Here is a 27994-nt window from a genome sequence, read left to right as displayed (position 1 = left end):
GAGGATGAATCAAATCAAGTCGGATTGGGACGGGTGAAATGAGTGAAAATGTTTAACTGGCTGATTTGGACACAGGTGTACCATACTGCATATTCAGCTGTGGACTGCATGAGCCATGAGAGTGTCCACAGCACTGGGGACTTAAGTGGGAGTTTCAATGAGGAGACTGAGCTCCAGAGGGACTGGTTGTTCCAGAGAGCTAATTTACTCCATGATTTAACAAATCTTATACTGCACCAGAAAGCATTTTGCCTTTATAGCTCTCTAAACCAGTGGTTCTACTTCTTTGGAGTGGCGTCCCTCCAAAATAATTAAGGCTTGTGTTTGTATAAATGTGTGTGATTATCAACTCACAACATTACACTTGTGTAAGTTGCATATTGGACCACGACTGGCTTTAAAACTAGTTGTAAAGTCACAAAATCCTGCTAATACGAACTGAGATTGAAGGGGAGCGCAGAGGAACTTTCTCTCCTTTGGCAGATGAATGTTAAATACTGCCTTAGTTTAAAATTCTGGACATGCATCGTGTACGGTGAGGGTCAAACATCCAAGTGGAATAAGCAAATGAATGAACACATTTTTGAGTGGAGGAATTTGTCCTGACTAAGGGGATCTAAGGGTTAGGCAACTAAAACGCTCAGGTTAAGGAGAGATTGTGGTTGTGGTGAGTTTATGTGACTTGTTATGTTAATTGTTGGTCTATGGCAGGATGCATCCAAATCATCCAATATGCCGATATACATAATTTCTAAGATGCTGGGCTTCACAGAAAGATGTTTCAGTATGAGAGCATCAGAAGAGCTCTGTAACATTACATTCAGACAATTCTCAGTACCTTCAATGGTCCTTTCACATTGTCTGTGTCTAAATGGAGAAATATTTTTTGCTATTTCTGCATAGATTTTTGCATCTGCCCATTTTCCTCCCAATGAGAGCAATTTGTTACTTCTGAATGTACACGTCGGTTTTCGAGGCATTCAGAATCGTAGAAGTGTGAGGAAAATAAATCAGATTTTTGGCTGAGCTCAGAGACTGTTAAAGACTATTAAGTTGCTCGGTTGACTGAGGCAGACTGCCAGTCAGAGAGCATGTATGTTAAAGGATTACAACAGCTCAGTTACCGCAGACTATGGTAGACTGGAAAAATACATAAGCAAGTTCTATGAGACAAAAATAGCAGCAGAGGGGAAAAGCATTAGCATTGATTTAATGTCCACTCACATAGAAAATAATATTATTTTACAACAGTAATGTTCTTAGAATTAGTATTAGTATTACCAGATAGCGTTAGATTATTTTCTTTAAAAGGCATTGGTGTGGAGAAATTGCTGCAATCAAAGGTCAATGGTGAGGTCAGGAGGAAAGAAAGTGTTCAGGAGCCTCTGATGTCGTATGCTGTAGTATTTATTGTCGCTTTATCAAGGAGAATTAGAGACACTCTCATAGTTCATCAGAAGTGCCTGAGTCGGTCTCACATTCTGCCGAACTCATGCTGGTGGTCAGACTTTAAACCTTTACAGATAACACTACAAATACTACACGCCCAGAATTAGTCAAAGAGAATGTTTTTACCCATGCAGGTGTTATTGTCAGCATTATCTAGTCGGAAGACACTGTTGTCTGTCAAGATGCTGGCTCCCATCAGGAGTTAAATCTGCTGTGCCGTATGAGGCTCATGGCTCCTGCACAACTTGTCCAGGGCCCTTTTTGTCACAGCAATAAAAATGGTTTAGTCTGCTGGTCACTGGGGAAATCAAGTTAAACTTCAACAGGCCCCGGTTCAGACTCATGCCTCTAATAAGGTAGCTAGAAACCAGTCATGGGCTGGAATTGCTCTTCAGTGCCTTCAAGTAAAATGCATTTCTTCACATGCACTATTTGTACCCATGAAACAGATGGAATAGAGATTAATGCTGCACATCACTCTGGGTAGTCATGTTTTTTTTCACACTGACTTGTCTACAAATCAGTCAATAACTGCAGTATGCTTAAGAAGACAACTATGACAAGATATGGATAGCACGAAATTGCCAATTAACTTAAATATTGGCTCATTACCAAGCCAATATTCAAGTCTTCTTCTTTAAAACTGCAAAGAGAGAATAATTTAATATCTATTCATAAAATGTAAACCTTTTTTTTTTGTTGTGTGCAGAAATGCATTTAAGACTGTGGCGTTTCTAACCTAATTTATGTAACATTTTAGACAATTCAGAAGGATCTCATTAATGAGAAAAAACCTACAGCTGCGAGGCCGCTCCAGAGGCACAATACAAAAAGTAATTACAGTATAATGTGCGTGGGAGGATCGCGGTGATTAAAGCTGGGAACATATTTGGATACACGCACTAACAGTACACCAAAAATATGCGACAATGCTCAAATTTTAATGCAGGAAATGAAACTGCTGCAGAGAAAAGAACAGAGAAAAGAACATTTAACAGTTAAGTTGAATATTTAAATATGAAAGAGGCCACAGTTTGGGTGTATTTTAAAGCTTTTGCTGTGTTTTAATGATATAATTGTTCTGATGTGCTCTGTGCAGAACTCTCACAATGAACTTTGGGTGAAAATAGCTGCTATATTCCTCGAGCAAATTAAACAAGCGTTGGTAGCAAAAGCTGAATATATCACAATTTCACTATGGAAACACAAAAAGGAAATCTCAAAGTGTCATTATAATACGATTCAGACAACTTCGACAAGTTCGTAGCAGCAGAGAAATCAAAAATGTTTTGTTACAGGAAAGCATGTTTAATTGGGTCCCGTGAAGAAGGAAGTGGGATAGAGGCTGCAATCGCCTGGGGCTCTTCAAAAAGATAATTTAAGGCAAACGGGGTCTAATCATCACTTCTGAACCATTTTGGTTATTATCCCACGAGGAAAATCTCTTAAGCTGTTTCTCAGTGTAAGTGCAAGAAGCTTGTAGTAAACAACATTTAAATATTTGATAATACATTTTAATATGAGCAAAAACTGCAAATATATCAGTTTTATCTTTTACTTTGTACAAGTTTACTTTGGCTCAGGAGCATCCAGTTCTGGTCACCTATCAGACCCTAACCTCATTATTTGTCAAGAAACCTCCTCTCTACTCTTGCACCTTCATCCGTCCATCCTAAAAATCCAATACTACCTTAAATCAAACTCTTTGTGGACCTCTCACTGCTCTCTTTTTCCACAGCAGCCTGCTCTATCTGATCATCAGAACAACAACAACATGTGTCTGATCACTGATAATGTTGCCCCTACACTCCACTACTATTTGTAAATGTAGATTTGAGCTGAAAGGATTAGCTAATTAATACATTTTTGACTGACAATTAATGACCTATTAAGATAATCAATTAAGCGTGCCAAACATTACATAGTTCTTGCCTCACAACTGCAGCAGGAAGCTGCTTTTCATTGTCTCATCTGGTAATAAACTGAATATTTTGTTAGTTTTAAACTGTAAAAACATGTTACAGTATTGAAAATACAGCAGGCTGTGAAAAACAAAATCATAGATGCCAAGCGAGAATATTCTTAATGTATAGCACATGAATCGTGACATCCTGAGGGCACTACTAATGCTTGATTTTTATTCTCCAGTGCCGCTCACTGTACACTAGGGCAGGGATTTATAGAATACAAGAGCATTACAACCTGGACGATACTGTAATGTGATATTTTGCGAGAAAATAATAGACAACACATTGTGATGCCTGTCAAACTTAGAAGAGGAAAATATACTACTAAAAAGGTAAAGGTGGAGTACTGTAGCTTTTAACAGTATTATAAAAGGTTTTTAGTCTTAAAGAGATTTATAGACTATGAGAGTGCCCTAAAGTGCAAACAATCTGAACACTGTCAGACAGCTATAAACGGAGCATTACAGAGTGAAACACAGGAACAAAAAGAAGGAAACATGTCTCCCTCAGTAATGCAATGGACAATATCACAATAGTGATACCTGAAGATCAATATTGTATCACAGGAGATACATATTCTAATCACTGTTGCATGCACGAATGACTGCCATTGGCAAAACAAACATCCTAAGGTTGCTGCATGTCTCTTCATTTAAATAAGCAAGTTCATTCCTGGTCACCTATACCTCACAGGGAATACATACAGTAAAGTTATATATGCACAATGAATAAATGCATAACATTTGCATAACATTTCAACATGCACAACAAAAGTTGTTGAATTTATGAGGAACGCACTACACGGCAGCCAAGCAGGAGCTGCACTCAACAAATCAACTTGCCTGCAAGAGCATCTCGTAAGTGAATGATGAATCGAGCAGCTATGGGTTCAGTACAATCACACATGTATTATTGGTGTTATTTATGGTGGATTGGACCTTTTATCAAAACTATAGGGACGTGTACAGACTAGGTTTTACTGACATCTCCTTCACTCTGTTATGTAAGTTTCATTGCACTTGTTAGAGTTGCACAAATACTGAAAATAATCATGAGTTGCAGCCCTAATGCATCCTAATATTTTCATTTTCATGCACTAAATTGACTAAACAGCAGGTTTTGTGTCTATGTGGACATATTTTGGCTGTTTGCCTCCTAGCAGCTACCGTGCCCTTCACAGCTCACACAACAAAAGTGCTCTAAACATATTTGACTTTAGTTTTAAGGAAGGGGCAAGTGAAGTTTTAGCATTATAAATATGTAATCCTAGTTGTTTCCCATGGATTTCTGCTCTAATTATTTATTGTGAAGCTGCCAGGGAAAAGGCTGCATTATGTGTGTGTGTGAGAGAGAAGGAGGAGAGGTTAAGTTCTATCGAAGTTGTACTGGCCTTCTGCCCGTTCCCAAATAGGTCAGGAGACGTTACACATTTCTCAGTAAAGAATGTGTCAAGCTGTGCTTTCTGAGAAGAGAACGAGCTGGCAGAAATACAGCAAGAAAAGAAGCTGTGCGGATGTCAGCCTATTATTGGCAAGGCTATAGACATAGCTGTTTTGGCCAAGTAAATACTGTGCTATTGTCTTGACATGACAATAACCATCATAGACCCAAGAAACATTATGCAAATACATTAAAAAATAATGTTTCTAAATCAACTATATCAGATAAAATTCTAACTTTTTCTCCTTTATTTGCTCCACACAGACCTTAAGTGGTAATCATTCATTTAAATACAAAAATACACTGATAGACATCTTAACAAATGCTGCCTGTAAGCCCGGTGTAACAGGAGAAGTAACACTGACTAAGCAAAGACGCAGTCCACTTAAACCAGGGATTAAGGCTACAGACTCCCTAGACTAATTACACCTTGCCGAAATGTGATTAGTGAAAGCAGTCACACTAAGCAGGGCACAGACACAGACATGGAGTTATAGTATGAGCACAAGCGCTGCAGCAAAAAACAAAATCAACTATGAAAAAGATGCTTCTAGACACTCAGGCAGTCTGGCACAGAGTGCTACTTACTGTACCAGCAGATGGACATGTAATTGAAACCATCATGTGGTTGAATGAGGAAGAGAAAGCATTAGCATTTGATCCACATAATGATCTGAAATGTCCCAGTAATGGCAGCAAGAAGAAACACAGCTCCTCCAGAGAGCTCGCTCACATTTTTTTTTGTACTTTTAAACATACTCTGATTATTTTCATTACATCGTCTCCTGCACAAGTGACATCTCACAAACTCCAAAGAAGAATGGCTGGAGTCAAAAACTAATAATAACTAATAAGTGATGTAAAGTTTAATTAATCAAATTAATGACATGACAAACTGGGGTTATAATTACTTTTCTTAAAGACTTCTTTTTTATGTTCATGCCTAATTAATAAAAAAAAGGAAAAAACATATTCTCACATCTTCTATGATTAATCAGAACTTCGTTAACCTACAACATCACTATTGATTTTATGAGACCCTGGCGTGTGTAGAAAACATCAGAGCTTTCACGTCTCCTACCAACATCCAACCAAGTCTGACTCCCTGAGCATCATTCTTTATTGACCTATAATAAATAAATAAAAAATTAAGATTTCTTTACAAAGTGAAGGGTTATACAAGCTGACATCTATTGAGCAAAGCATTTATAATTAATCCATGACTGAATGTTTCACTCTCAGGTCAAACATCTTACATTTACAGACAAAATTAATAAATATATATGTTTAAAGTTCGGTAGGCTGCTATGTGTAACTTGGCCACATGCATCTCCCTCTGTCCTGGACAACCTACGCATTTTTAAGTGCAGAGGTTACGGCCCTTGTCAAACAGGACTGAGATCAGTGTGGAGCTTGAGCCAAAGTAGCTGCATCACTGAACACCCAGACGGGTACAGCTGCAGCTGTGAGGCTGAGATCAGAGCTCCTCAATACTCGGGACACCCAAAGATAAAAAATAATAAATAAATAAAAACCTGCGGATGAGCGCAGGGAAATAAGAAAGGACAGATTTTTTTTTTTTTAATCTGCGGATAGAAGAATCCACAAACATTGCAGAAAAAAACCCTAAAAAAGTAGATGCATCATTCCCGCAGTGCAGCCTGCAGAATAAGAGAAGCTCAACACTGCACACGCCATGTCGGGTGGGAAAGACGTCCTTGTTGTTGTGCCTACCTCACTCAGTGTCTCCATCCCACTCAGACTTGCGGTCCTGATGATACGCTCCTGCTTTGCTCCAGCATCCTAACAGCACTGTTATTTCGACTAGGTGAGGGGAAACATGATGGTAAGGCAATAAGCTGACGTGACGCCTGACGAGCAAAGAGCCGACCAATCAGAGTGTAATCCGATAGACTACCTACCAATCAGCACAAAGGGAGAAAACGAGGATTGCACGCAGCCTGTAGTAGCAAGGTAGATTGACGCTGTGGGAGAATTTCCAGTCAACTCCTGCAAACTGTTTTCACAGCAGACACATTAAGGTCTGAGACTACCCAGGCATCCACAGAGAGTAGTGGCTCCAAACATATATCATATATCCACTATAAATAGATTAAAAAAGCAAATATAAAAGGAAAAGATGATAAAATAAGAACATGAAATTATTTATATAGAAATAATTGCATTTAAATGGTGAAGCATGCAGTGTGTACTGTATTGTGTGCAAGTTTCCAGTATATACTGGACAAACTGGTTCTTGATGAGTTCTTTGGAGAACCTTTTCATGCTTAAGAACCTTTTTAAAAAAAAACATAACTGCATAAATCAATGCAAAAAAATAAATAAAAAAGATTTCTTCAAGGCACAATTGCAGAACCGAAAAGGTTCCCCTAAGACATCACCATGAATTTAATCATCTGACTTTATTTTAAGGGTGTTTACAAGATTTAATATATGCACGTTACACAGCTGTATAAGGCAGCAAACTGTGCATTGCACACTAACTTGTTAAAGTGTTCCTATTTAATTCAGCATCTTAATTTTAGTTTTTTAATTAGGACTATCTACTTACCCTTTAATATAAATTACAAATATATCTATGGTCTTGAAGGGGCACAAAGCCAGCAGACAGTTTGCTAAGCCCGTCCACACTGAGGAGCAGTAAGAGGATGAGTAACCACATTTGGTCATAAGCTTATTTTAGACTGGCTGTAAAATTCATTTAAGACATGAGCTGTATCCTGCTGTATCACACTGCATGTGTTCAAGCTGTCCTCCATCTGCCTTTTTGTAAATGCTCAGTTTACAATCGTTTCCTACATTGAAATAGTTTTCTAGTCTACTGTATGCACACCTGTAGGTGGTAGGAGATACGAAATCCCCTGCAGGGTGGGGATAACTTCTAAAGGAGATTATACTTATGGTGTGAAAGGGATCTAGTGACCTGCGCCTGACAAGCTCTGTGATGGTACTTCCTCTTTGTGTCTTATATGTAAACTGATCAGATACTTCCAAAGAGACAAATGAAACAATTAAATTCAATATTTTATTGCCCTTAGATCAGCAATAAAGTTAGTGAACCAGCCTGACAGCATGACAGAATCAGGAATTTTCTTGTACAAAGCAAGGTATAACCGTCTAATCTAAAAAATAAATTCATTCATTCAAAAATATTTGTTGTTCAAAATAGGATACAAATGTCCAAAACAAACATGATTATCACCAATTCACTTGTTTATATTATATACTTTCATTATTATAAATAAAATAATTCCAAGATGCTTTCATGAAGTAGTCTGCACACCAGGTGCTTAAAAAAAAAAAGCAAAAATGTTGAAAATATGTTGAAAGAAAAAAATGTCCTGAAAAAATAATACAACAGCGGAGAGAGACTATTTCCATGAACCGTTATGCAGTAGCAAAAAAATTGAGTGAATTTTACAATAAACCAATTTATTTTAGAATAAAAGAAACAGGATTAAACAGAAATGGGGACTAATTGGAGTGATATTTTGAAGAGTAGTGAGAATTGTAGGGTGTAACATGAAGATTTATTTGTAATCACTGCTTTATTTAATCCAGATCTTAAAATTTGTCTTGATGCTGTTTTTAATTGCAAGGCAAAAAATAATTGTTCTTCTGTATTTTTGGACATGGACCCAATTGTCAGATGTTTTTGTGTCAAACTGACGAGAGCTACGAAATGGGCTGCAGTGTAACTAACAGACTGAGGCAGCAGCAGACTATCGACTCATTGTTCTGCAGTGTAAATTTCTGGTAGTTTGAAGTATGTGATATAACAGCTGTATCTGGTTACTGCTAACAAAAACTCTGTAGGGTCCTTTTCAAACTGTTGTAACTGAGGAAACAAAAGCACAGGAAAACAGAGCCCAGGTTACAGAAACTGTCAAGACTGTGACTGCTAGTCAGAAAACAAACAAAAATAAAATGCAAAGAATGAAAAGTTCAAAGCACACAGCTTCACGTCTACATCCACTTTCCACACTTTATCCACATCTATCTTTCTAGTTCCTACTTACTTACTTACTTAAAGTTAATTAGTTACAACCTGCTTTTCCACTTGCACACCATTTACAAGTATATACACGACAAGTTTCCTTTCATATCCTTACTTCTCACGTTCCCTTTTAAATCACTTAACTGCAAGACCTTCATCCAAACACTTCCTTTACTCTGCCAACAGTTCTTTCTAGTTTCTCATTGTACTATTCATTCTCTTGTGCTTCTTCTTTGTTTTTTGGTTGTTGTTTTTTTGACTAAACTGTGGGGTTGGGTGACTTTATTTCAAAGGACACTTCTGGGAACAGCCTTTCTGTGTTGGTGTTTGGTGGGTAACGTCGGGGAGCTATCTGGAGGGGGCCACTGTGGTTTAGTTAGCTGAATGTCTTCCTCTATTTTAAAGGCTTTCTTTGGGGCATCGGCCGGTGGGGGCCAAACTACAGATATTTTGTTGCCGTGTGGTTTTTCTGAACTTAGGCTGTTCATGGAATATCTATGTTCAAGTTTCTCATCTGAGGGGATAGGTCCACCACTTCCTGCAGGAGGTTTCTGCCCAAGTCCATTATCGTAGCTCCCTTTGAGCTGGAAGAGTTGTTTGTAATGGGGTGGACAGTAGAAATGTCCATGGAGAGAGACGTAATTTCCTAGGCTGCAAGAGATAAGAAAGTTCCTAATTTTAGAGGTACACCACATCAAAATTAGTGAGTTATACCATTTATTTCAATAAAAGACATATTTACCTTAATTTATTACTGCAGTGCTCACAGCAGAAACAGGATTTATGGTACTTTTTTTTGTCTACTATCACTGCATCCATTGGATAAGCTCTCCTCCGACATACCGTGCAGAGCTCCGACTTCGGAACTGGAGCCTGTTTGAAAGAGATAAAATGCAAATTATTAGATTTATTATTGCTTAATTTTTCCGAGGTGAAGAGCATGTCCTTAAGGCTTCCTCGCAATGCAACAACTATGGCTTTGCTTTCATTTTTATTATGGTTAATCTTGTTAGACATATAATTAAAGACTGTGCTCAAAAACATGCTTATCTATGTTATGAAATAAAACATGACAATGGTCTGCCCTCATTCCTCCTTTTTACTTTTATTTTATCCTCTCATCTCGCTGCACAAATGCATGCACAGATAACCATGCATATTTCAATTGCACTTTGGCAATGTTTGTTAACTCTACAAAGAAGATGTCATCCAGTTCAGTACAAGCCCTTAGCCAGCGTATCCTGCAATTTTCCTACATTATATCCTGGCTTTATTCTGGTTAGCTAATGGATGGCCTCTTCATAATACAGTGCAGTCATAGTGCTTATTATAACCAATTAGACCAATTATGTTTAGAATGACATCATATTTACAAACAATGTACAAAAAGTTCCTCAAATTAATTTCATTCAAAGTCTGCATTATTTTTCTAGACCTTTCAATTAGATTAAAAAGGAAGTTTGTAACCATCATCTCATCTGTTAAATGTTGGGTGTTCATCTTTAAACAACCTAATGACAACTCAGCGAACTCCACTGACTGATGGAGGCCATGACATGTTGTTAAAAGGCCTCAGGAAAAGGCTAGTAACTAGTAAAATAATAGATCTTTAATAATAAAGATTATTTTTGCCAAGCTGCTGTTCCCAATGTCACTTGGTTTGACATTCAAACTCAAAAGGTGCTAAATTTTATTATTAACACTGCTCAGAGAATAGAATGAGTTAATTTGACTTTTTATTCAACGTGTGAGTGAGTCCATCACTGAAATATCTCAAACACTACTGAATGGAGCCATTCATGCTTCCTCAGGTGCATTCACAGGTCAAATTCATACCTGAAAAATGAATGATAATCTTATACTTCGTGATTACCACTGATTAGTAAGTGTTAGCATGTTAATAAACTAATCAAAGACGATCACAGAGCGCTACATGGCTGTAGTCTTGTTGGTTAACACTTTCAGTTTTACAAAAAAGAATACACAATGCAGTAAAAACACTGCATCCATCCATGCCATTAGTTTCTGCTGTTTCATGCTGTTTCGGTCTTTACCAGACGAGACTGTCTTCGTCTGATGTGACACAACTTGTGACGTGGATTCTTCAGAAACAGTGTAGCCGAGGCTCTTGAAAACAGTCTCACTCTCTGACCACGTTTTGTGGAAATTCCTCAGCAACTTCTCAGTGGCGTCTTCGTCGTAGGTTTCTGTTCGGCTCGCCGCTGCAGCTTTCCTTTTAACTGCATCAGCATAGGAAAAAGGAGCCTGTTGGCTTGACACACTCTCAAAGTGCTCAGTGACAGATGTCCTTGTCCCAGTGACCTTGTTACCAAATTCATCAACATTTGAGAAATGTTCCGTGATTGATTTTCTTTCAGAGACTGCTGGTGCTTCTGCTGGCACAGTTTCCACCTCATTTTTATGCGGAGGGAGGGGGGTGCTCTTCCGTGAGCCTCTCTTTGTCTCTTGAGGACCTTCCTGCTTTGAAGTGTCGACTGTTGTTTCACTCAGGCTTGACGCAGGCTCCTCCTGATCCTTTTTCTCCTCTCTGAATGAGGAACTTTGCTCGCTCAGTTCAAAAACATTTTTAATAGCCTGAATGTCAAAAGTTGGTATTTCCTGTTCCAGGATGTCTGATGTCTCTTTGTCACATTCTGTGCTTTCAGCGTCGTTGTGAAGCCAATCTGTGAGTGAGATAAGGTCTTTTTTGAAATATGATTTCTCCTCTGGCGATTCAAATTTGTTTAGAAGACTAAACAGGTCTGCCCTGGGAAGCTCATCCTTTTCTTTGCTTTTACTTTCCGCCTCACACTCTTCCATGTCTGGGCCCAGTCGTTCAGGGATAGCAATGGGCTCCTTTCTCATATAGGTCTTAGTAATTTCAGCCTTTTGAGCTCCTTCGAAAAACTCTCTCTTTTCTCTGACAGACGCACATGACGGCTCTTCTTCGTCTGATTCAAGATCTGGGTCATTTTGACACAAAGGCATGTGGATCTCAGACTTACTTTCATTTGCATTCAGACCCTCTGAAATATTAGCTTGTTCTACTTCTACATCAACCTGCTGAGCCTCTCCAGATAAACTCTGTTTGGGTTTATCTGTTGCAATCAACGTCCCAGAAGCCTCCGTAAACTGGGACTCGATTTTAATTTGCCGATGGAATGATGCAGGTGACTCCACAATCTCTGATTTCTTCTCTGAGATTTGTTGGGGAAGTAGTGGTGGTGGGGTGACGCCACGTGACAGCTTTGCCGTCGTGTCTTTCAGCCGCGCCAAATTTTCCGCTCTGTCAAAAGTTGGAGACGGTGTGATTCTAGTGAGGCGTGAGGTTGGGGTGTCACACCTGCGTGGCGGCGGTGTTGGAGGCGTGGGCGGCCTGTGCAGCAGAGTGGGTGACGGAGTAACTCTCTGGGGTGAGTCAGTTCTTCGTATGGACTCAATGGTGATGAATGTTGGCGAGGGAGAACGCATCCTCAGTGATGGAGAGGGAGCTCGGAGGTCAACAGACTTGCATTGACTCACTTCTTCTTTCCGTCTTTTATCTGAGCTCTTTTTCTTTGTCTGGTGCTCTACTTTGGCAGAACCAATACTGATCTTTGATATTCTTGGTGTTCCCCGACCAGAGGTAGATTTTTCAGAACCTTGCTCACATTCATGCTTCTCCATTGCCTCAAAATCGTCTAGATCCATCACTATAGGCTCCGGTAGTTTACACACATGCGAAAACATATCATAGTTTATTTGAGTGTCCATTTCTACCACAGCTCCCTCCGGTCCACAATGACTGCTGTGCCAATCTGTAAGCGTATCGTGCCGAGTATTTACAGATTTAGATTCGGTCTTCTCTGAAACTTCTTGTACCTCTGTGGTGTGTGAGACTATTACGTGCACCTCCTCTTTCCTCTGAGATACCTCTGTTCTCCCTGTGGTGGACTTTACCAGTTCATTTTGTTCTGACTCGCCTGTCACTATAATTGGGACATCCCTACTTTCTTCTGCGTGCTCCTCTGAGCTGTGCTGCATGACTGTCACTCCTTTCTTCTGAGATCCCTTCACATGTTTCTGAGCTGCTTTTTGTTGCTGGGAATTCTGATCGTCTTTGCTTTCTGTGGTAATGACTTCTGTCTTGACTTGAACGCGCTCTTCTTGTACGCTTTTGTGGATTTCAGCTGGAGTTATTTCCTGAATTAGCGGGAATTTTTCAGCTGATTCTGTTTTGACTTTTACAATGTCTATCTTTGATTCTGTGGAAATATCTTTGCCTTGACTTGTCTGACCACCCCCTTTAGACTTTTTGGACCTCTTTTTCTTCTTTGTTGGAGTTGGAGTTTCTGGTTGGCTGTCAGTTATGTTAACAGTAACAACAGATGTAGAGACAGCAGCAGCAACAGAGGGAGTAACACTCTTAATCTCCTGCTTTATCTCTGTCTTTACTTCTTTAGGTTCACTGATCACCTCGGTAACTTCCTTCACCTCCACCTTGAAATCTTGTGAAACGCTCTCACTGGTTGTCTTTATCTCTACTTGCTTTTCTTGCTTATTGTTCTTTTTCACCTTCTGGTTTGCTTGGCCTGATTTTCCATTTGTATTTTCTGTTGTCTTTTCTGTTTGCATTGGCCGATCAGAAACTTTGGTAGGAGAATGATCAGCTTTCTTCTTGTTACCACGCTGTGGTGATCTGGACTCCTTTTTGTCTGACGTGGCATTTTCTATTTTTAAAGACTGATTACGAAGGTCACTGGGTAATTCTGGTGCTGCATTATCCTTTGTCTTCTTGTTCTCAGATTGTGATGTGCTTGTTTTTTCAGTCTCCTTACTGGTGACAGCAGGTTCAGGTTTTAATATTTGAATAGGAATTTTATCAGAATGCATTTCATCTTCCTTTTTATCTTCAGATTTGCCGGAGGAAACTGTTTTCAGATTTTTAGAATCTTTCTTTCTATCAGCCGTCTTATTTTCTGTTTTTTCAGTGACTGAGCTCTGGATTTTCTCAGCCATGACAGACTGACAGACTGACTGCTTGGAGGAAACAGAAACTGTTTTCTGTGTGGTCGTATGTATCTGCTGCTGTCTAACAGACGAGGTCTTTTGAACGGACACGGAGTTAGTAGTCTCATTAGAGACAATTTGCGGTTTAGCGGAAGATATAATCGTTGAATCTGCGAGTTGTTTGGATAAATCACACGATCGCGTTTCTGAATAAACGTTCACTGCTGCCTTTTCAGCTGATGTGTTGCTATTTGATTGCTCTGTTTCTTTGTTGGAAAGCATTTCAAGAGCAGCGGTCACTGAGTCATGTATAAAAGTAGGTGTTGGAGTGGTTGAGGGGGAGCTTTCCTCCCTTATCTTCCGGTACTTTTCTTCTGCTTTTATTAATGGAGTATTAAATTTACTCATTGGCCCTCTCATGAACGGAGGAGGAGAAGGTGGAGGCGTGAATTTAACAGGGATGTAAACTTTCTTTAGTGGCTGTGGTGACTCGGGTGGTGGAGGGATTTCACATTTAACAGTTTTTGATGAATGCATTGTTGTTTTCGATTGGTTGTGGCTCATTTCTACCACTTTCTCTGATTTAACCTCCACGTGTTGTGTTTTATTGATTTCGACTTTAGGCTCCAGCTTCGGGACCGGGTGCAAAGCCGGACCTTTCACTTTTTTAACCGTCATCTTTTTTGCTTTCACTGGTGAAGGATGAACTGCCTGTGCTGGCATGCTCTCCAGTTCCTGTTGAGAGGGAGGAGGTGGGAGGAAGTCCTGCTCACTGGTGAGCGGTGGAGGTGGAGGAGGAAGGTGATCGATGTCAGAATCAACAGAGGGAGGAGGAGGAGGTGGAGGAGGAGGAAGGTCAGCGTCTGCCACTGGTGGAGGTGGAGGTGGAAGAGGCAGATCGGGCTCTGGCGCTTGTGGTTTTATGGCGTAAACATTAGTTTCTACTTTGGTTTTATTTACTTTTATCATTCCCTTCGGATTTGACTTTAGATTACGAAACTCTGTCTTCAGTGTTTTGATGCCGTGGTTTTGGGTTATCGTTTTATGCTCCACCACAGTTGTTGATTGCTGAGTCGACTGCTCCACTGAACTTGACTTTGTCGTGACTATTTTGGTTTCATTAGAGACGGACTGATTTTCCTTTTGTGTTTCAACCAAATTAGCTGTCTTTATTTTCTGTATGTTTCTCTGTGAATCAGCAGAAAGGTTTTTAACTGGAGGGCTCTGCTTGACTTTAACTCTCCTGTAGGCTCCAAGTTTGACTTTGGGAGTTTCACGCTTTGCTGTTTCCAACAAAGATTTAATAGTGCCTTTAACATCACCCTTTATCACTTCTTCTTTCTCCAGCTGGGTTTGTTCCTGAGTCTCATATAATGACTTAATTGACATCTTCACATCACCCTTTACATCACCCTCAAGGCTGGAGCTTCTCTGCATCTTCGGTGAAGGTGGGGTCTCCATTAAGAGCTGAATTGTTCCTCTGACGTCTCCCTGAACATCTGTTCCCTGCTGACACTTTATCCTCTCACTGGAGGCGTCTTGCAGACTTTGCATTGCTATGCGAATATCACCCCTCACAATTTCTTCTTTTTCTACTTCCCTCACTGTTTGCTTTGCCAGCTCCAGAGATTTCAGTGTGGCCTTCACATCTCCAGAGACTAAATCCTCGACAACAGTTTCAGCTCTGGATGTTGCTGACTTCTCAAGGGATCTTAGAGCTCCTTTGATATTTCCCGGTATGATATCTGGCTTCTCCACCTCCTTGTACCGCGTTTGAGCCCTCTCCAGGCACCGCAGGGCTTTCGGTATGTTACCTTTCACCACCTCCTCTTTCTCGACAACAACTGTCTGATTCGCTGATTCAGACAACAAATTCAAAGTAGCTCTTAAATCACCTTTGACTATCTCCTCCTTTTGGACTCTTTCCAATGACACTGTTGGCTCTGACATGAAAACCTTCACCGCGTTGTGAACATCACCGGGTATAACATCCTCCACTGTGCGCTCAATTTGCATTTGATTACGACAAAGGCTGAGTTTTGTGCCCTTGATGTCGCCTCCGACAATCTTCTCTTTCTCTGCTGTGTCTTGTGAAGTCTCATCAGGTTCTAAATGGAGCTGTTTAAGATAATCGAGAGACCCAGATTCGATGCATGTGGAGTAAAAGTTGACATTTCCTTTTTCAGTGGCATCTACTTTTATCTTCACTGTCTGATCTGACTTATCGGAGTCGGATAGTCTTTGTAGAGCACCTTGTATATCTCCTCTTACAATGTCCTCTTTATCAACATTAACATTATCTTGTTTATTGAGGAGGGAATATATTGTCATCTGCACGTCTCCTTTCTCATCCTCCTGGATGAGTATTCCATGTTTTGCCGACCCATCCGCATTAAAGAGGTTGTTTATAGCTTCCTGAATGTCACCTCGTAATATTTCCTCTCTTTCAATACTGCTGTCTCTCTCTTGATTGAATAGTTGCTGCACCGTTGAACTGATATTACCCTTCTCTTCCGAATCTATGACTACCTGCCGCTCCTTTCTTTCCTGTCTGTTCAGTAGGTTCATCATAATAGTCTGCAGATCTCCCCTGATGACTTCCTCTCGTTGAATCTCCGGAGCGTCCTTATTCATTAGCTGGTATTTAGCCATCCTAACGTCGCCTATTTCATCAGCTTCAATGAGCACTCCTTTCGACATCACCATTTTCTGGCTATAAAGTTCCTCAAGAGTTCCTTTGATGCTCTTTCCCATGATTTCAGTCTTCTCCATTTTTGTCTCATTAAAGTTGTCAAATGGTGTCGTCTCAAAGAGCCACGTTGTTGTCTTTACATCTGCTTTGGAAATCTCCTCTTTAGTGATGGCTCGATTTTCTTCATCCTCATCTACCTCTTTAATGTGGTCAAGAGGATTTTCCTCAAAGAGCCAGACTGAATGTTTAACATCTCCCTTTGCAACCTCCTCCTTTTTGACTGTTTCAATCAGATTTTCAGAGCTCATGCTTCTTATTTTGTCAATGGACTGGGTTTCAAACCTCCACTTCGCAGTCCTGACATCGCCCTTTTGTATTTCGCTCACATTAACCGTTTTAACAGAATCCTGCGACAGGGCATCACACTCAAAACGATCTTTGTTCATCCTGACGTTGCCTCCTTGAATATCATCCACAGTTTTTATTAAAGCCTTCTTTTCTTCAGCAATCCTGTCGAGAGGTTGCGTCTCAAATTTCCACCTGGCTGAGGTGACGTCTCCTTTTTGCACATCCTGTTGGGTGACAGATTTAATTATATAAACCTCATCCGTGTCCTTGATAGCATCGATGGGCTTGGTTTCAAACAGCCACCGTGTTCCAACGACATCTCCACGTGTTACTTCTTCACTTGTGACGGTGGTGACTTCGTGGTAAAGGCCCTCTTTGTCCTGAATGGCATAAAGGGGCTGATTTTCAAACATCATGGTGTAATTTCTCACATCGCCTTTCTCATCTTCATCGCGGACAATTTTTTGCCTTTTCAGCAACTCTGTGTCTTCAGAAGATGCTTCTTGAATTTGATCTAAGGAGCAGGTCTCAAAAATGAGACGGCCCTTATCTACATCTCCTCCTTGTACATCAATCACCGTGCGGCTGCTCACAGATTCCTCTTGGCTATCACGAATTGTGTCTATCGATTGGTTTTCAAAGAGCCATTTGCAGTTCACCACGTTTCCTTTTTGTATATCCTCGGCCTGAATTCTCCTGAGCTTTTGCATTTCTTCCTCGCACGTTGAAGTCATGATGTCGCATGTTTGGTTTTCAAAAACGTACTTCATTCCTGACACATCTCCAGACGCAATGTCTATCTCGGTGACACGTTTAAAAGAGCCCGTCTCCTCTCCAGTGAGGTTCTCCATATTCTCTGTCTCAAAAAGAAAACAAGCTGTTCTCACATCTTTTCCTCTAATGTCCTCTTGATTCACCGTGCATGCTTTCAGAACGGTCCCTGTCTCATCGTGGATAGTATCAAGTGCTTGCGTTTCAAAAAGCCATGTACAAGTTTTGACGTCACCTTTTTGCATTTCTTCAGATTCATTTTCACCCTTGATCTCTACTCTTTCATACAGGACGTCCATTGGTTTTGTCTCAAATAGCCACTTGCAGGTTTTCACGTCACCCTTCACGACCTCAACGTTTTTACTTGTCTCCATCACTTCTTCATCTTCAATATTGCTGAAGTACTTAATGCCATCAAGAGGCTGTGTTTCAAATAACCACTTTGCAGTTTTAACATCACCAGACTCTATTTCTTGTTTGGATATGCCCTTGATAATTTGGTATTTATCAATGCTTTCATCAAACTGGTCTATTGGTCGCGTTTCAAACATCCACTTGCAAGTTGTTACATCTCCTTTCACGACCTCTTCACGGCGCACTGTTTTCACCTCATGGAAGTGACCCGAGCTGTCTTGCATGGCATACAGTGGAGTGGACTCAAACAGGTTTTTATTTGATCTCACAGAGCCGGATGTCACACCCTCTATGAGAATCTTTTGGGATTCATCTCTCCAGTTTAAATCTGTGCTCTCAAAGATTTGCTTGTAATTCGAGACATCCACTCTGTCAATTTCTTCAAGGTCAATCGTCCTGACGACGTCCTTCTTTTCCTCTCTGATTTGCTCGAGTGGCTGGCTTTCAAATCGCCATTTCTGATGTCTTACATCACCCCTCTCCTCATTAAGTGCTACTGTTTTTTTCAGTTTGCCAACCTCGGCAAGTTCTTTTAGCTCCTCAGTTGGAATAGTTTCAAAATAATTTCTGGCTGATCTCACGTTACCTGCAATAATTTCCTCCTTTGTCACGGGCAGAGTATTTGAATCATCTTTTAAAGTATCCATTGGCTGAGTCTCAAATACCCAGCAGTTCTTACGAACATCTGCCCTGCAGCTTGTGCCATCCTCCTGTGTGAGGTCGTCCTCAACATTCACAGTTCGTGTAACCTTTTTCTTTTCCTCTCCTATGTGCTCAAGAGCTTGACTCTCAAAGCGCCACTTTTGATGTCTAACATCTCCTTTAATTTCTTCATTCACTGTTGCCTTTTGAAGTTTCCCGACCTCGGGGAGAGCCTTCCTCGCTGCTTGAGGGCTGCTTTCAAAAAAGTGTCTCGCAGATCTAACATTGCCTCCGATAATTTGTTCAATGGACTGGGGTCTTGCATTGGAGTCATCCTTCAGAGAATCCATTGGCTGGGTTTCAAACACCAAGCAGTGCTTGCGCACATCGGCTCCACTGACCTCCTGAGTCTCCGTTTTTGAGCTTTCCCATTCATTGAGAGAATTTAATGTCTTTATCTCAAACAACCACCTGCCCCAGTCTCCTTTATTGCTGTCCTCCATGGAAAGACTACAGACAAGTTTCAAAGATGTATGTTCTCTGTTTGTCATGTCCAGCGGTTGGGTGTCAAAAAGCCAACGTGACGCAATGGAGTTCTCCAATTCAGTTTCAATTTTACGCACAGACTTAATCTCCAGCATTTGGCTTGATTGACCCATAATGATGCATTTAAACTGAGTGTCAAAAGTGGTTGTAACAGTTTTCATTTCACCATTAATTTCCTCTAACACTGACCTTAGACTCAGCAGGTGGCTCTCGTCAATGGTCTCAGTGTGCCCAAGGCTTTCCATGTACTTATTGTCAATCATGTAAATAGTAGCATTTCCATCCTCCTCTGTGAACACAATCTCTTTGGTTAAATCCTCCTCCTTATGCATTTTATTTAGTGTGTCCATTGTCTGGGTTTCAAAGAGCCAAGCTGCAGCTCTGACATCTCCTTTATCAAATTTGTTGAATTTGTTTTTGTATTCTGTGGAGCTGATTTTGTGTGTGTTCAGCTCATCCATTGGCTTGGTCTCAAACATCCAAGCTGTACGTCTCACATCTTTTCCAAGAATGATTTCCTGTTGGGTTATTTTGTTGTTTTCGTCGTCCTCATCAACAGGTTCATCTTTGATGCTGTCCAGAGGCTTGTTCTCAAACATCCAACGCATCGCCTGCACCTCCCCGGGAAGAATCTCTTCCCATTCAACATACTCTTCATCGTTGATATCATCAGGGCTGCCACCATCTTCCTCATATGTGTATTCTTGGCTCTCTAACTGGTTGTTCTCAGTTTCATTGTAATCACTGTAGTACTCCTTCTCAATATTCTTACGAACCTCAGGATGAATGTGCTTGTAAAGACGTTTCAGCTCATACATACTCCTCTGCTTGAAGTAAGCTTCTTTGTTGAGTGGGCATTTGGAGGTGTTTGCTGGTTCTGGAGGCTCAGGTGAGTAATGGCATGCTGGAATATTTTGACTGTCAGATGGCATTTGTAGTAAGTCTGGCGGTGGGGGTGGAAGATAGTCAGAATCCTCAGCTGGTGGGGGCGGAAAGTCCTCATAATCCATCACTTCAGCCAGTGTGTCTTCTGTTGCCTCAGTAGCAGATGCAGATGCATATGCCTCACTAGTTACTGTGTTGTTTTTTGTCACATTTGAGGACCACTTAGAGCGATTGATGTCACGTTCAATCTTCATAAGGGACAAAAATGTGGATAAATCATCACATTACTCCATAGTTGTATGTATATTACATTTCACCTCTTTGTAATGCTCGTAGATTTATGAATAATCTTACGTTCTATAGATCTTCATTAAATTAAACCATGTCGTTAATACTATTTAGGGCCTGAATTTTGTAAACGATAGCAATTCAATGTGTGTTGTTGATCACGGTGGAACTATTTCCACACTGGATACAAAATCTTAAGGATTGCAACTTTAGTAAATATGCTGTATTTATTTATTTTAAATTAGACCTTATATAGTCTTAAATATGCAAAATAAAACAAGGGAAGGGAAAAGGCTTACCTTCATTGGCTTTTGTGGAGCAGCCTCTTCTATTGTTCTTTCAAAGCGATCCCTCAGTTCTTTTGTAGTATACCTGGGAAACTCCTCATCTAAGCACAGACACACGAATAAAGGCAGGCCTTGAATTTATCAGGCAGTGACACTATATATATATGTCAGCGAATAGAAACGTCTAAACATCTTACCTGTTTCATTTTGATGGTTTTCATAACTTGATTCCAAGTTATTGTTGCTGTATGAGACCTATAAGGAGATATTCATGATATAAAACTGCACCAACTTTCATATGAATGCCATTAAATTAGATGTTTTAATCAACACCCTGACTGTCATGGACTACCAAACAAACATTAATTATACAGATCTCATTGTCTGAAGTGTTTATCAACACAAAATGTTCAGTACCATCATTTCTTGGTTGAAATTTAGCTGTTGACTGCCTGGGACGACCTGCCTGCTGCTGCTTGACACTGTCACCTCTGAGTTTGATGTTTCCTGTGAAGACGAAGACAGTGGTTGGCGCACAAACGCACATACACACAGTTAACTCGCTCTTGTTTCATTTCACAGCATCGCACCCTTTTCTCATATCCACAGATGTGAACTTACGCCACTCCAATTTACTGCACCAGCCAAAGCTTAATGGCACACAACTGAATACCATGCAGAGAAGATGCCAGACCAGATTGCTCACTGCAGTTTTAAATGACTAATCACAGATGGACGCAAGATGACAAAGAATCTGCCAAGCTGTTCACTCACACTGTACCAAAGCAAAACACCAAAAAAATAAGCCATTCTTTTCCATTGCTTTGTTAAGTTTCTGTCAACTGAGTAGAGCTGCAATTTAAGTGTTGTGAAAGCACCCTGGAGGGTTTCATGAAAGCTGTTTGAGATAATGTCTGTAACATTTCACATACTTTTCTCTGTTCTTGGTGCAATATGATGAAATAAGATTGTAAGTTTTAATATGCAGTCTGAATGTTCACTTCTACTTGAAAAGAAGAAGAAAAACAATTTCCCTACGGGGGTTAATAAAGTACTTATGATCTGATCTGAAAAGCTTCCCATGCAGTGGCCCAGATGGAAAGCTAAATGTGAGGGTGCAAACAGAAACATGCTCGTCTCAGAAGAAACGTGACCACAGTCATCTTTTTCATGCTTTTAGGCTAATAAACGCATATATTGCGTGCTACGTGTGTACCTGCACAGTTCTGTGATGGAAATGAAACTGGGTTACATTGTGTGAGGTTGCAGTTTCCTGGGTCTCAAATTGTTTCCTCACACTTGCAAGTCCCCCAGGCAGGGAACAGACGTCCGACTCTTCCATGACCTAATGAAGCAGTAAATATCATTAGCTGCTTCCACTTTTACATGACCTGAAATCAAACTGATGCTTAATAGGGCTATTCTTTCTGGTGTGCATGCATGGCAAGCCTCTGTCCAACACTGTGCAGCTAATGACGCGTGTAGTTTGTTTTGTTACCCTGCAGAAACACACAAACTCTCATAGTATAGTGTAATTGTTTCAAGAATTGTGAGAGCTCTATGAGAGCGCTCTGCAATCTTCCTCTATATTCCGCCCTGTGAGGGGAGTCTCATGTTTCCTCTCTATTTATATATGTACTATATAAGCAAGACTGCTGACCCCCTTCCCCAGCAGCAAAACTGCCACCACCGCCACTAATACTACATGACAACACAGACACTAATGGTGACAATACCAGCTAAGTGCAGCTCAGCTACTGTGCGGGCCTGGATTCTCTGCAGAAGGTAAAAACTAAGCTATACAGCACAAACCTGGAAAGCAAGCAAACCAATATAAATGATCAGAGTCAGTTGGGTCCTAATTACACAAATGTTCTTTTCACGGCAGGCAGTTCTGGAAGTTACATGTTGCAGTTGAAACAATACATGTCCATGCACAAACTAAAGTACCCCGCTGGGGATGGTGTTCTCTGCTCGCTTGGAGACAGCTGCCTGGTACATGGCCTCACAGTTGGTCAGTGGGATACCCTCCGAGCCCACAGAGTGAATCCGGTTCCTCTGGTTTAAATTTCTTTCGGGAAGTCCTGCCCTGGTTAAAACCTGCGCTGCCAGCAGCTACAGCACAAATAGCCAATAAATAAAACTGTTAAGATGATTATTACTGTATGTGGGTCAAAAAAAGTGTCATTTAGAGGCACAATACCAAGAGGTTAAAGCACTGTTAAGGGTCATGTATCCCTTTATGTTTGTGCAGTCCTTTTGTTTTTAAAGACAGATTAAAGAACAGATTAAAGTACAGAGAAGGGACTTTTTTTTTTATATAAAAATATAAAAGCCCGGCTTAATGTGTTTCACTATATTGCAAATAACCTGACTCATCTGGTTATTATTCAATATTTAAGTATTAATCATAAATTAGAAGGAAGCATGCACCTGTTACTAAAACATTTAAATTTCATAAGCAATCACTGTGATATTTATTCAGTTTATACATATATTGACAAGGACAGCTAAATTTAAGCCATAACAATGCTTTAAATGTGCTATATGGACATTATACAAACACTTGTCTCATGACATTCACTTACTCACAGGATGTACAGGATTTACTACTCTGACAGTTTGTACAGTTTTATGTGATTGTGATTGTGGAAAATTTAGAGCCAGTCCCAACAGAACTGATGCTTTTGTCCAAAATAATTTTGCTTTCAATGATCTTATTGGATTGGATTGGACAGTGTACCCAAAGGGTTTAAATGGTCTTTTAGGGTCATGACTTGCATGAAAAAGATTGTGCCGGTAACTCACTGCGACACTACTCATATTTTGTCAAGAAAAGACATTACTTGTCGACTACACTTCCCATCAACCATGAAAAAAATCAGGTTTAGAAGATCATTAAGCTTATTCCTTTTCATCTTAGGTATAATTAGATTTTATTAGGTGTTATGTCAGCAATTGCATCAACGGACAGACCAGAAGCAAAGAAACGCTATTGTTAACCTACAGGGTATTGGAATGAGCTTAAAAGACAGTAATGAGATTATTAAGTCTTCCAACTGTTAACAACTACAGACTTCACATCCAGCCAGCTGCTGACACAACATTTCTGCCTATGTTTGTGAATTCAAAGTATTCACACCTTGGTTCTTGTGGATATAAATGTGCTGATGCAAATGAGAAAATGAAATATGAATACAGGCTGTTTTGATGTTTGAGAAAAAAAAGTACAGCATCATAAGACTAACTCATTACTCAGAAGAGGAGCAGCATATTGAAAATCTTCATCTCAGCTGCTCTGTGGTGAATTAGCGCTACTTCAGAGCCATGTGTGTATCCAACTCATTGTAATATCAAGAATAATCACCTGGCGACAAGAAATTATGTTTCACATCTGTAATATTCTTTCTGGCTGCAAAAGACAGATCTAATCGCTGCATATCATTTCTCAAAGTATTAAAAACTCAATAAAGTACAGAGTCGATGAAAGAGCAAATCAGACATAAACACAATTTTTTAATCAGCTCCTTAGGTTACAGATAGGCAAAAGTGATAAGCTCTTTAAAGATATGAGTCGCGGGCTAGAAGCTGAAATTGTAACCCAGTAAAGTGACATTTAGACTATTGCTACTATATTATTAGCTTCTTTCCATTGACATGTTTAGTTTGCTATTTTTGATTTGCAGCTTACCAATCTAGTATAATCTATTTTATCCTTTGAGGAATGGCGGGTATGTTTGTGTAAACCAATCAGCCCATTAAAGCAGCACGTATTACACAATCCTTAATATTAGACAGTTCTAGTTACTTAAGTTCATCTGAGAAATATTTTACACTTCAGCATGTTCCAGTTAAGATCTTTGACTCATAGACTGTAAATCATTGTGGTAGGAACTAAAATCCGTCAACAGTCTATGTCTTGACACGTTAGGTTGGGCTTAGAGCTCAAATAACAAGAAAGTGAAGTAATCTAGGCGCCATGCACTTGCAAAAATAAATCAAGCCTATTTTAAACTTAACCATGAAGGGTCGTGTTTCTCTGTGAAATATAGAGGAAAGCTGGTAGGTCAAGGCTTGTCATTCCAAAAGCTTTTAGATAACCAGCATTGATAACCTTGTGTTTGTGCCTTTATTTGTAATTACTCTTCCGTGTTCCTCGTATCACGGCTTGCTTGGTGACGAGGACTGCCAGAGGTACTTGCCTTGGTACAAACTGTGCCGAGCTCAATATATTAGTTTAAAAAAAATCTGATCTCTCCTTAAGCTAAAACTCCAGAGTTAATTTAGTATTTTAGTCACAGTTTATTTTCCTGCAGGCCTGACATATAAGATTTATATTTTGCCTCTCTATTCAGTATTTAGAAATGGAAGAGCACTCAGCATGAGGACGCTGTCAATAAATTTTAGAGTATACAGTCAAGAATCCAGTGCGAGCTTTTAATGTTTGCCTTTGCAGATATCAAAAAGAGATTTTATAATATGCTACATTTTTCTACATTTTTAAAAACCTAATTTAAAAAGCTGAAATCGTTCACATATTTCTACAAAATTCCACCCAACACAAAGACAAACAACACTCTGAGTGCTCATCACCTACCAGGTAAGGAGGATGATGAATTATAAAAAATATGAGCTCAGCAGGTAGAAATCCCACACGAAGGCCACTGCACCCCCGGCCTGCAGGGTCTTTCCAAGCCAAAAGCAAATCCCAGTCAGTGTTGGAGACCAGCTCCAGTACTATGTTTTCACCTCTGTCCAAAGAGCAGATGGTGACAGCTGATTTTATTTTAGACCCTCCGCCCACTTCCAAAAGATGGGCCTGGGGTTGTTTTTTTTTTAGGGGGTGAGGCCTCTCTGTGCCTCCTATGTCAAGTCCCCAGAAAATCCATATGGAAGTACTTCCTGTGATTCCTCTGCAGACTTGTGTACCAATAAATCAGGTCACCCTGGTTTCATCATCACAGCTTCCATCAGAGTGCACCGCATTCTCCAGCAGCTGTTACCGCCTGTCATTATATGCCAAACTATGCACACACAAGTCCACAACAGATATGAGAATATCTCATTATTCACTGCTTCTGTTAATCCCTGAGCTGTGTAGAGTGGATGCCTGGCAGGTGCAAATTCAAGTGACAGTAAATGGTGGCAAAATGTGTTGGCCATGAGCTGTGCTTTGGAAGCTGGTCTGAAATGAGGTTAGTGATGTAATGCTATTTGTCGAGAAGAGGAGGGTTAAGGGAGGAGGGGGCCGTAAATACGACAAGAGACACCTCAGAGTGTGGAAGAGCTAGCCAGCTCATCTTGTTTGGCTCAGCTGGAGACGGTGGCGCCAGCCTGACTCTGGTATCTCATGGAAGCAGGGCCAGTGTTTGGAGACCAGACATGTCTAGCAGGCATCTGCACAACCCCGTTCATCCGAAGCATGTGTAACTCATACCTGCATTTCCATAGACCACCTGTTTTAAAGAGACACTCTGGGATTCCTGCTCCCGCCAAACCACAGCAGACTGAAATGCTGATCATTTAAAATGTAAGCTAATGTGATTCTTCCCTGGAGTGTTTGTTGTGAGTACTCCTAATGAAAATTACAATCTTTTTTTTATTTTTTAAATCCGTCAAACCTTAATAAGAAAAAGAAAGGTCAGAACATTTGGGTCAGTGTTTTGAGGTCTCATGTTCTTTTCATGATGACCCTGTTTTATTCAGATTGATGTCTATCCTCAGTGATCCATAGCAGAGTTAAGCCAAGCAGTGAGAGTGAGAGGAAAGATATTTAATTCCCTGTCTCTCTCTGTCTGTCTCTCACACATACATACATACAGAAAGATGGAGGGCACTGCCAGCACAGGAGATAAGAAATGATTTCCATCAGCTACTATAATCCTTTACATATTAGCAGACACTTACACACAATACCAAGAAGAAAAGTCCAGTCTGAGGAATTATACTGAGATAAATATTTTAGTGACAGCATTTTTCAGCACTTCTTCGGCTGCAGAGGAGTCCAACTCTATCTGAAGCTCCTTCAGGATTAATAGATAAATCAGTATTTCTACAGTTTTGTGTGCTGTGGTAAGTCCTTTGGTTGCAAACAGATTGTAAATATGTGGCCAACAAGCCGTAAATTAAGGTTTAGAAAGCCCGAACAGTGTTGGAAGCAAGACAAAGTACAATGTATGGTCTTATTTTCAAAGAATCCCAAAAAAATAGCAACGCCAACAAAAATGTTGCTCTACTATGATGTATACTTTGTCCATATATACAACCAGTCTGGTCCATAATCCAAGATATTTGTACTGTTACATATTTTGGCCAGTGTGGGGATGGTTTTGCAATATACACAGCTTTGAAAAGAGCAGTGGTAAAATGATAAGGCACTGTTCCCCAAATATAACACACTAAAATCTGTACTCAAATCGGCACTGTAGGCTCATAGTCATTATTTCGTTTCCTAGATAAGTACAGAGCAAAAAAAAAAAAGTGTCACCGTCCAAGTCCTTGACTACTGCATGAACATTACTGAAAATTGTAAATATTTTATAGGACCAAGCTTGGGGATGACAATGAATACCAAAAAATATATAATTTACAATGAATAATTTACAATGAATAACAAAAAGAACAATTTACAATAGATAAAGACAGACTGGGTGAGACAAAAGCTGTTTGCTTTCCTCAGTGTGCCCTTAAGCAAGGCACCAAACCCCTGGTTGCTCTTTCCCGAGAAATAGCTTGTTGCCAGCCAACACAAGTGTTTGGTGTGAATTTGTAAACCTCGCTGTAAATATCTGTGAGCTCTTTGTCACTGTGCCTGATTAAATAAGAGTACAGCCCAGGGGAGAAGCCTCCGAGCTATTTGTTATTAACTAGCTGTTGTATTTACATTACGACGTTTAATTAGATTTCTGAATAAACTTTAAAAATGTCATTTCCACAAAGGCTGACGGACATGTTTGCCTGAAAACAAATTTGGTTTTCATGTCAGAAAGAAAATCAGAAACTGAAATAACATCACGTCTTAATTATAGAGCTACAAACCTACTAACACGATGCCATTTAAACAGAAATGTCTAAAATATCAGTGCCTTAATATGATAGCTGCTAAATTACACATTCAAAACAGTCTTCATCAAGCTGCACTTTCCTGCGTAATAATTAATTATGGCTGCAATTTTCCCACACATGATTCTTTGTTTAATTCATGTAAACAAATAACTTCATGCTAATATTCTCCTTGCATTAATTGTAATGCAAATGT

The 27994-nt window shown here is 40.0% G+C and overlaps 2 protein-coding genes across 3 annotated transcripts in view; both read right to left on the bottom strand.

The window, feature by feature from the left end:
- Positions 1 to 6821, bottom strand: part of b3galt1b (UDP-Gal:betaGlcNAc beta 1,3-galactosyltransferase, polypeptide 1b) — a 44607-nt gene extending 37786 nt beyond the window's left edge. The window contains exons 1-2 of one of the 2 annotated variants that reach the window (XM_027290793.1): positions 6779 to 6821; positions 6591 to 6680 (exon numbers count right to left, since the gene is read on the bottom strand). The gene's annotated coding sequence lies outside the window, so the exon portion shown is untranslated. Of the gene's footprint in view, positions 1 to 6590; positions 6714 to 6778 lie in introns of those variants that run through there. The other variant, XM_010737455.3, reaches the window with a different exon arrangement.
- A 1067-nt stretch (positions 6822 to 7888) lies between these two features.
- On the bottom strand, positions 7889 to 25478 carry xirp2b (xin actin binding repeat containing 2b). The gene is made up of 9 exons (XM_019255248.2): positions 25334 to 25478; positions 22687 to 22851; positions 21953 to 22081; positions 21154 to 21243; positions 20934 to 20991; positions 20749 to 20837; positions 10929 to 20409; positions 9617 to 9747; positions 7889 to 9525 (listed from the first exon to the last, which is right to left on the bottom strand). Exons 2-8 carry the CDS (start codon positions 22735 to 22737, stop codon positions 9656 to 9658), a joined length of 9990 nt encoding a protein of 3329 aa, XP_019110793.2. The 5' UTR covers positions 22738 to 22851; positions 25334 to 25478; the 3' UTR covers positions 7889 to 9525; positions 9617 to 9655.
- Positions 25479 to 27994: the final 2516 nt, after the last annotated feature.

Source organism: Larimichthys crocea, chromosome XVIII (assembly GCF_000972845.2).
Source record: "Larimichthys crocea isolate SSNF chromosome XVIII, L_crocea_2.0, whole genome shotgun sequence".
In the NCBI taxonomy this organism is placed as follows: Eukaryota; Metazoa; Chordata; class Actinopteri; family Sciaenidae; genus Larimichthys; species Larimichthys crocea.
The sequence above is the reverse complement of the archived record's forward strand: the minus strand, read 5'-3'. Positions and strand labels throughout refer to the sequence as shown.

What these genes read in the sequence shown, in the direction of transcription:
- xirp2b (XM_019255248.2), bottom strand. Translation starts at nt 22,737, where the DNA reads ATGTACCAGGCAGCTGTCTCCAAGCGAGCAGAGAACACCATCCCCAGC. An exon ending in ATTTCAACCAAGAAATGATG is followed by an intron (nt 20,992 to 21,153) that starts GTACTGAACATT and finishes ATCTCCTTATAG; the next exon opens with GTCTCATACAGCAACAATAA. An exon ending in GACGAAGACAGTCTCGTCTG is followed by an intron (nt 9,748 to 10,928) that starts GTAAAGACCGAA and finishes TCTTTCAAACAG; the next exon opens with GCTCCAGTTCCGAAGTCGGA.